The sequence below is a fragment of the Sciurus vulgaris genome, assembly GCF_902686455.1.
Source record: "Sciurus vulgaris genome assembly, chromosome: 12".
NCBI classification, from domain to species: domain Eukaryota; kingdom Metazoa; phylum Chordata; class Mammalia; order Rodentia; family Sciuridae; genus Sciurus; species Sciurus vulgaris.
In genome coordinates this window covers 10,280,920-10,290,348 of record NC_136473.1, presented here as the reverse complement: position 1 = coordinate 10,290,348, position 9,429 = coordinate 10,280,920, and the positions used below count along the sequence as shown (strand labels likewise).

Genomic DNA, 9,429 nt, shown 5'->3' with positions numbered 1-9,429 from the left:
TCGGCGCGAGGCGGCCCGCGCCTTATATACCCTGCTAAAAATAGCCTGCGAGGCCCCTTTCCAATCAGAGCGGGCAGAGTTCGAATTGAACCAATGGAGAGGGCTGTGATGGAGAGGCTCGGTCACGCCAGGCGGGGCCGCTGTGTGTCACCACCCGCGATTGGTCCGAGCTGACATCATCTGCGCGCAGCCCCCGGGCCGGGCGCGGCGGGATTGGGTAGCAAGCGGGGCGGGCACCGGGCTAGTCACGTGGGGGGAGGAGGAGTGGGGGGAGCCAGGCGGGGGAGGAGGGGGGTGGCTGGCAGCGGAGCTTTGAATAGGGAAGTTTTGCAGGGGTTACGTTTGCAGTCAGTCCGGTGTTTGCAAATATTGTGTGGGCTCCGCGCGCTGCGGGCTGCGGGAGGGTCCGGACCGGGCGTCTGATTGCCGTGCCATTGAGTTTGCATGAAACTTTCACCTGCGCTCGCGGGGAGAGTTTCGGCTCCGACTCCAGACCGCACACCTCCCTGTTTTCCCGACAGCGGGGACTGTCTTTTCCAAACCGACATGGATGTGCTCCCAATGTGCAGCATCTTCCAGGAACTCCAGATTGTGCACGAAACGGGCTACTTCTCGGCTCTGCCGTCCCTGGAGGAATATTGGCAACAGGTAAATAGAGATTTTCACGTGCCCGGTGCGCCGAGGAGGGAGTGTGCGGAGGCGCAGGCAAGATGGTGTGTGCTTGGAAGTGCATCTTTTTATGATTATTATTATTGTTATTATTGTGATTTTTAAAAATTAAAATAATTATCTTAAAATGTCCTTCTGCTGCCTCTGGTGTGGAAGGCGCTCTAAAAGGGGCCTTCTCCAGCGTGGAGCAGAGTTGTCATTTGAGTAGAGCGGAGCCGCGCTTCGTTGTTCCCAGAGTGTTTTTGCCTTTCCGGAGCTTCTGAACAGCATCCACCCGAGGGGAAACCCAAACTCCTCGGCCTGATCCCGGCCCGAGCCTTTGGCACAAGTTTGGGGCTTGTACCAGGTCCAAACTCTACAGCTGGACCTTGTCATATGAACGAACTTGTCTTGACTGCCAAGGGATTTTTTTTTTTTTTTTTTTGAAAAGGATTTTGTTTTTGTTTTGCTTTTTAGTGTTTGTACGTACAGTTTTTAAATCTAAAATTTTGCCAGCGAAACAGACCAGCTTTCCCTCCCGCCCCTAGGCTATTTCCAATTTCTTTTCCCTCATTGGATTTCTTAACATTTGTCTAGGTCTGCCTTATTTTTCTTACCTGCTTCTCTTGTTTACCAGGGAAGGGGGGGTGCTGTTTGCACACCAGTGACTTGTCAGTCATATGACAATGAGCCCGTCCTAGTTGCTTCAAGTCTTAGTTTGGGAAGAACCTGGGTTTTCGGCATTTTGGTGGAACCAGAAATTGGGGCTTGGGAAATTGGAGAAACTTAATATTTTCCCGTCCTAATTCTTAGGACTGCCTGAGGGAAGAGAGACTCCAACACTTGACCCATTGTTTTTAAAAAGATAGAAAGAGGGTTTGGTGTTGTCTCTCTGCCCTGCTGTGCTGTTTGTTTTTTGTCGTGAAGTGAATTAGCAGATCAAATGTATTCTGTGGATTTCAAAGCCTAGAAAGCTTTGAAGAAGGATGAAATGCAAAGCTTTGCACCCTTCACATGCTTGCTTAATTGTTCCCGATCCTCTCCTGCCTCCCTTTCCCCTGTCCCCTCCCCCCTTTTTCCTCCTCAAAGAAGCTGCTCCCTAGGACGTGATTGAAATTGATCTAAGTAGTTTCCTTCGGGCATTTGGGATTTGGGCAACAAGCCAGACTTGGCTCCTGGTGGCCTTCAGAGGCTTTTAAACTCTCAGAGAGCTTCGTTCAGGTCCCTGGTGCTCATCAGCATAATGGAGATTTTAAATTGGCCAGATTATTAAAGTTTAACAAGATCTCAATAAATGTGCTTTCCTTTTTCTTTGGAACAACAATGAAATGTATCGCCGTCTCTCTTGTAGTATGCATTGCAACTCAGACATCTAATTTTAGGGGGAAAGAAAACAATTACCACCACCTCCCCCCCCCCCGCCCGTTTGTTCATATTTGCTGCATGAAGAGTCTGCGGGAGGGGGAAGCTTGTGCATATATTGTGACAGGAGGCACATTGCTAAGTAAGCAGGAGCCCTTTGGGTAGCCTGTGTTCAGGATGGCCCATGCCCCCAAAATGATTTGTTGTAAAGAGCAGTTTGGTGTTGAAATTTAAATCTGTAGACTTGCCAGTAGCACAGACAACCTTATATGGACATGCAGGCAACCTAGTGAAAATCAGGGCAGACATAATTTAATCCTAAAATGTTTCCTACCATTTTTCTTTTCCAGTGGCTAGAAAGTTTGAAATGGTGGGGAGAGGGGATGCTGATCTCGGCAGTTGTAGCTTCTTGAAAGGTTGGTTGTGGGGCTGGGGAGGGGCACCCTGTCCATGACACACTGCATGTATATTTGAACCGGGCCCTTATTTGGCTGCTGGTCAGAATTTCAAAAGGAAGTCTCCTTTGGCATTGCGTGAAAGAAATAGGAGCGATGACTCATACAGTTGTACTCTTGGCCAGTAGATAAAGTTCTTGTTCATTGTGGGACTCCCAGCAGGGCCGTGGAGTAATTTCCCCCTTGCATCCTTTACAATAGCAGATGGCCATTCTGGAATCATTCCTCCACTCCTGTTGTTGAAGTCTCTTGTCTCTCCCTGACCACTGTAGAAGTAATTAAAGTTTTGTGGCGTACATGGCCCTGCATTTGGGAATGGCATTCTTTGAAAACATACTAGGTCTCGGCTACACAGGAAATGGGTGGTTTCTCTGCAACTCCATTGATGTCCCTGAAAGCAGACGGCTAGCTGCTGTCTCCTCTCTTGAGTGTGGCCCTATGTTGTCAGCTGTGTCCCTAAGGGGGTCCATCAGAACACCCTGTGTGCCGTGCAGTCTTTTCTGTCTTGTGTGGATACTTGTGGTGTGTGAACGGTGGATGGCTGGGGCTTTCCTTAGCACATATGGTTCTTGAGAATGTCAGAGAATCTGGTTAAACCTGTTGGGGGGGTATGTGTGTCAGGCTGATTTTCTTTGTGTGGTTTACTGGGAGACTCATTAGAAATGTCAACACTTGTAACTATAACAACAAAACAGGCTTAGTGATCATCACTCATTGTGGCCGTTGGCCCAGCACTGGGGAAGCCTAGAGAGGTTTGATCCTCTGCTTTTCCTTCTGAATTGTTACCATTTCTAGAAACGAATATTTCCTCCAACTTTCATAAGGTCACAGATTCTGATTACAGAAGGTGCTCTGCCCTTAGTGAGTGACACTGCCACAGTTTACCTGTCCTTTGTTCTTGCATGTTTTGCACATGTGCTTTTGGTTCCGCTTTCGGTAGCCGTATTAATCACGTGCCTTCTTTCCGTTCATTTTGCACAGACCTGCCTGGAGTTGGAACGCTACCTCCAGAGCGAGCCCTGCTATGTTTCAGCCTCCGAAATCAAATTTGACAGCCAGGAAGATCTGTGGACCAAAATCATTCTGGCTCGGGAGAAGAAGGAGGAATCAGAACTGAAGATTTCTTCCAGTCCCCCGGAGGACACTCTGATCAGCCAGAGCTTCAGTTACAACTTAGAGACCAACAGCCTCAACTCAGACGTCAGCAGCGAATCGTCCGACAGCTCAGAGGAACTTTCCCCTACTGCCAAGTTCACTTCTGACCCCATCGGTGAAGTCTTGGTCAATTCAGGAAATCTGAGCTCCTCAGTGACGTCCACGCCTCCTTCTTCTCCAGAACTGAGCAGGGAACCTTCTCAACTGTGGGGTTGTGTGCCTGGAGAGCTACCGTCACCGGGGAAGGTGCGCAGTGGGACTTCAGGGAAGCCGGGTGACAAGGGTAGTGGCGACGCCTCTCCAGACGGCAGGAGGAGAGTGCATCGATGCCATTTTAACGGCTGCAGAAAAGTTTACACCAAAAGCTCCCACTTGAAAGCACATCAGCGTACTCACACAGGTCAGTCCCCTCATGGGACCTGGGAGGTCGGCTGCTGCTGGGCGCCACTGAATTGGACCAGCCCTGGGAGGGAGCCAGGGCTCAACAAACAGATCCTCACTTCCTAAATTCTGTCCACCAAAGACTTGGGTCTCTTTGGAGTTCAGAGTAGAATCTTAAAGGATGGACAATGGAATCAGATCAATGATTAATCCTTTCAGATTAAACAAAACACCAGTCTAGGTGGCATTTTCCATGGACACCCAAACCTCCACCCACTCAGCAATCCAGGCGACCAAGGTCCATGGTGCTCATTCTACCAGTGTGCATGTTACGTTGGGTTGCTCTTCATTCTTTTGAAGTGAAACTCCAGGGTCAGGACAGAGGGTCCCTGGGCAACATGGAGTGAGTTAGCGTTGATGATGATGGTGTGAGGTCTGAGTGATACCGGTGTGTTCTGGAAGCATCAGTACTGATCAGTGGTGTTTATTGAGAGTATCTCTGTGTCATACAGCCCTTGTTTTCTGAGATCCCTTAGCTCAGCAATGATGTCTTAATGGAACCCCACAACTTAGATAAAAGGTCTACAGATACTTTGAGGATCTTGAGGGTCACTGGTGAAAAATCACAGAAAATTTTAAGCTGGGAATGTTCAAGTGCTATGAATTTTTATCTTACCAACAGGAGAGCACATTGCTGGGAGTGGAAGTCAGGGACTTGAAAGTCAGGCTTAGTGACAGAGCTGAGAAGGGGACACAGGGAATCTGTCCCAGAATGACTCCAGCATTTTTTTTTTTTTTTTATTCTCAGCACTTTTATTGAGTTCATATTTATAATTCGACCAGGCGATGAAGTCAACTTGGTCATTTGATTGCCATTTAGAAAGTGATTGGGAAGCCTTGGATTGAGATTTCCCAGAAACTCATGACTTCAGTGTTGTAGAAATATAGAAGGTCCCAGAGCAATCTGCTCATTTCGTGGGGAAGTGAGTAAGGGACAGAAGAGTGCTGGAGGGGAACAGTTTCCGTGGAGACAGCAATAAAACTCTGCCCTGCACAGGGCTGTGGGACCAGTGGGCTGACACCTCACCTCCCAAGCATTTCGTCAGTCTGAGTAATTGTCATTGTCACGTGTCGCCTTTGATTTTGCTAGCATGGCCTTGGCCAAACCTGGGTCCCCTGAACAACAGTTAGAAGCCTGAGGCTAGGTCAGGAAAGAAAGTGTGCTTGTAACCTTTAGACTGCCGGGTATGGTCCCTGATTTAAGGCCCTGGGGACCCTGAGCTCGAGTCCTGCCACCACACGTGCTGTCGGATGCCCCTCCTCTCAAGCGTGTCAGTGACGTCATGGCGCGCTTGTCATGTGCTCTCTTCCCAGGAGAAAAGCCTTACAGATGCTCATGGGAAGGGTGTGAGTGGCGTTTTGCAAGAAGTGATGAGTTAACCAGACACTTCCGAAAGCACACCGGTGCCAAGCCTTTTAAATGCTCTCACTGTGACAGGTACGTGCATGAGGGCTTCCCTGGAAAAGAAGCCTAGGTCTATGTGAGTGCCAGGAGCAGAGCAGGGTGGGTGTTCCTAGACCTCTGAAGGAAGCCCAGTGTGTCCTGCCATTCGTAGACATTTCTTTTTAAGCCTAAGGCTCTTTAGGAAGTTCCTTGTCTGTGAACAGTCCATGTTAGGAAGCACTGTCCTAGGTGTACATGATAATAGAGTGACTTCATGTGTTCTTGAAAATTGGCCTCCAACAGCTGTTTGACTTTGAAGAATTGGAAACAAAGTGAGTTCGGATTTTCCCGAGAACTCATGATTGGAGGCCTTCTTAGTTTGCCTTCTTGCAGGTTGGGGTTTCCTGTCCCTGAAAGCACTGACGAGGGTCAGGCCATCCCACCTGTCCCTCCAGGGGGTTTAGGTTGGGTAGTACAGCACAGTGAGTGAGGCCTTTCGTGTGTAACACAGCCAGGGAGGAAACCTAACTTCTTTGCTTCTGATTTACCCTGCAGGTGTTTCTCCAGGTCTGACCACCTGGCCCTGCACATGAAGAGGCACCTCTGAGGGAGCAGAGGGGTGATTCCTGTAGGCTAAAAGGCTTCCAGGCTGAGAGAAGGCCATGGAAGGAGGGATGCGTGTTCCAGCCAAAGCATGCCATTTTGCACCTATCCAGTTGCCTCCAGGGCCTCTCTTTGGAAGGTCTTTTGAGGGCTAAAAAAGTCATGTAAGAAGCAGCATAGCACCCATGGTGCGTGGTGTTTGGGTGACCCTGGACTCGCCACTGGTACCTAACCTTCTGAGAGGCTCCCGAGCCTTTGCTGTGAGCATGCGCACTGAGAATGTTAATGGTTGGGTTGACTGTATGTTGAGGATCTATTACTGACTGTATGATGAGGCAGACTTTTTTTCCCTTGTGGTAGCAAAACTGCAAGAGATGGAATCAAAAAAGTTGTTTGAATGTTTTGTGTGTAAGGAGTATACCATGAGATGAGACGACCACCAATCATTTCCTGGGGGGTGTCTGCACCTTAGAAAAAAACAAAAACAAACAAACAAAAAACAAAAAAAAAAAACAAAAAAAAAAAGAACAAAAAAACAAAACAAAAAAAAAAAAGAAGGAAAAACTTGGAGGGTGGGAGCGGGAACTCAGGACCCCAGAGCGGAGAGTGGTATGAGCAGGGGGAGATTTGTCCCCCTTTCCTGTGTGAGCGGAACTTCCGGTGTCTGGTGCAGCTATTAAATGTGCAATGTGTCAAGTAGCTTGTTTTACTTGCTACAACAGAGCTCATTTGTAACCCATTGTATAAGCTGTATTTACAAATATAACACAATGATGATTTTTTTCCTTATAATACAAAAAGTCATGCATGGTCTGGGGAACTATATGCTTTTCCATTTTTAAATCCGGACTGCAATCTCAATTTCAGATAAGGAGCAACTCAGATACGATTTGTCTGGTACAGTGATCCCTGGCCACCTGGGCCCGGCAAGACACGGTTTTCCCCTTTCTATTTTATAACACTCCCCTTCCAAAAAGGTATTGTGCAGCTGAGGAATAATTTTTAAATGATTCTGAATTTGAATTAACTTTTTGAAGAATTTTTGATGCCCTTTGAAGAAACTGGACATGTGTCAATTGTCTAAGAGCTGGGGCTGGAAATTGCTGGTCTAATGTTACATTAGGCCCAGAATCTACAATTTTTCTTAGTTGGGTGGACAGAACCACTAAAGCTTGGAAACTTTTCTCATGCAGCTGTGTTTCTCTTATTTATGCCTTGAGGACTCATTCTGGTTTTCTAGCTGTTAATGCACTGTTGACCTTCATAATGGTGCCTTATGCAAGTGACCCCTTATGTAGGGGTCTCATACAGGGGTGTGGGTGACGCATGCTTTATTACGGCTCTTTCTTCACCTGGCAGTGTACTGTATCAATGTATAATAGGGAAAAAAGAAAAAGAAAAAAAAAATAAAATAAACCTCTTTAAGGTCCTCCTTCACAAAGACAAATAGATGCAAACTCTCTTGACATGTCAGTATTCGTTCAATATTTTAGACAACTTGACCATCAGTGTTAAAATGGAAAAAAAGAAAAATTTAAAAACTCATGATAATTGAAAAACCTGACCAATTCTGCCACCTCAAGACTTTCATATAGACCTTGCACAACAATTGTATAGATTACACACCGGCTGTATTTAATATGTAATATTTTCACACATATTAAAGATACAGAAGTATAAAAAAATGTCAGTGTATTTGCTTAAAAGGCACAAGTTTCACATATCTATCTAGCTATCTGTTGGTAATGCAGAAAGTATGCTACTTTTTTTTTAAAAAAAAGTGGGCAGAATTCTTGTGTATGTATATTTGTGTGTATAGTATGTGTATGTGTGTATATATATATATTATATATATATATATAGATAATATATAAATATTTTTTTTAAGGAGAAACTAGAATGTTTAGCTAGAAAATTCTACAGCCTGTGAAGAAATATTTCAAAATGGCCATAAAGGAGGTAAAAATGAAAACTATAACCTAACTTTTATAGAGGCTTTATCTTTAATTTGCTCAAGACTCTCTTGGCATTGAATCTGTTCCAAAGTGCTGACTTTGCTTGCCATGGTCAGTCTGGAATTGGGCACCTTTGGCCATTCACAAGAGGTGAGAACGGAATACCAGCACACCAGTTGGACTCAGACACACCAAGGTTTTGATTTGAATTTCAGCCTTATTAGAAGATCTAACCTAAGAGTAAGCTAATCACAGGGATTCTTTTTTAGAACACTTTTTATGCAGATGAAACTATTTTTTCCAGCATGTAGATTCTCCCATTTTCTCTAAGAAGTAATTTCCCCGAATTGGCATACCACAGCACTGACAGCTGATATTTCTTCCAGCTGCTGGCCTGTGGGTGTGGATCTTTTCTTTTTGTACACACACACACACACACACACACACAGAGTCCGGCTGGGCTGGTATTTTGTTTGCTCTTCCTGGAAATGAGCAGTGATTAAAGCTCACATAACTGGTTTTTTATCTGGGCTGAAGAATACATTTACCTAAAAAAACTTATTTCATTTTGCTTAGGGGGAAAATGCACTTTTTATTTGGCAGTTCAAAATCCAAGCACTTGATTTGCTGGGTTTTGGAAAACTCCTTTTTTGGCCCTGCTGTGTGCTTAGCCATAACAATTCCATTAAGCAAGAAGGTAAACAAAAGACAAAAAAACTTGCACTGGCTTGTCTCACTTATGAAACATCATCAGAGTTGTTTGACAGGGTGGGGCTGGGTGCCATGTATGTCAATGCCTGTAATTTTCATAATAAGCAAGTACATAAAGAAGTACATTCTGTTCAGGTGATAACTGAGCCTCAATCAAGCAGAAACTTTTTGCTTGAAATTTAAAAAAAAATTTCTATTAGTGAAATTTCTTTTTGTTATTTTTTTTTTTTTTTTTGGAAGCACCCTGTTATCTAAAGAATCTTTGTAAGATTTTTGTAAAATTTTGTTTTACAAGATTTTATTTGAAATTGTTTTTTGCAAGATTGTTATATTTCTGTATGAATGTATTTTTTATTGGAATAACATAAAAGAATTCTTATCAGCATCTGAGTCTGGTTTTTTTTCAGGGTGGGAGGGAGGGGGTTGTTGAAGTGAATTCCTGCTGCATTGCTCACCCTGGCTTCCTCCCGGGGGAAACTCCGTTGTGCAATTCTGAGAGCCATTTGCCTACCTCGGTGCCTTCCCACTTATCCAGCCGGCCCCAAGAGCTGGAGGGAGGCAACTGGCAATTCTCCCCTTGCAATGCACTGTATGTTCCTCTCCAAATTCTGACCAAAACAGCCCTGGTCTCTGGGACACAGTAGGAAGACACTTGTGCTGAATTTCAACTTCCTGTCACACAAGCTATATTGCACAGGCATCTGCACAGTGACAA

General features: G+C 45.3%; 1 protein-coding gene across 1 annotated transcript; it reads left to right on the top strand.

The window, feature by feature from the left end:
- The first annotated feature begins 321 nt into the window (after nt 1-321).
- On the top strand, nt 322-9,099 carry KLF6 (KLF transcription factor 6). Its single transcript, XM_079107959.1, has 4 exons — nt 322-648; nt 3,447-4,020; nt 5,376-5,499; nt 6,001-9,099. Exons 1-4 carry the CDS (start codon nt 445-447, stop codon nt 6,050-6,052), a joined length of 954 nt encoding a protein of 317 aa, XP_078964085.1. The 5' UTR covers nt 322-444; the 3' UTR covers nt 6,053-9,099.
- The last annotated feature ends 330 nt before the right edge of the window (nt 9,100-9,429 follow it).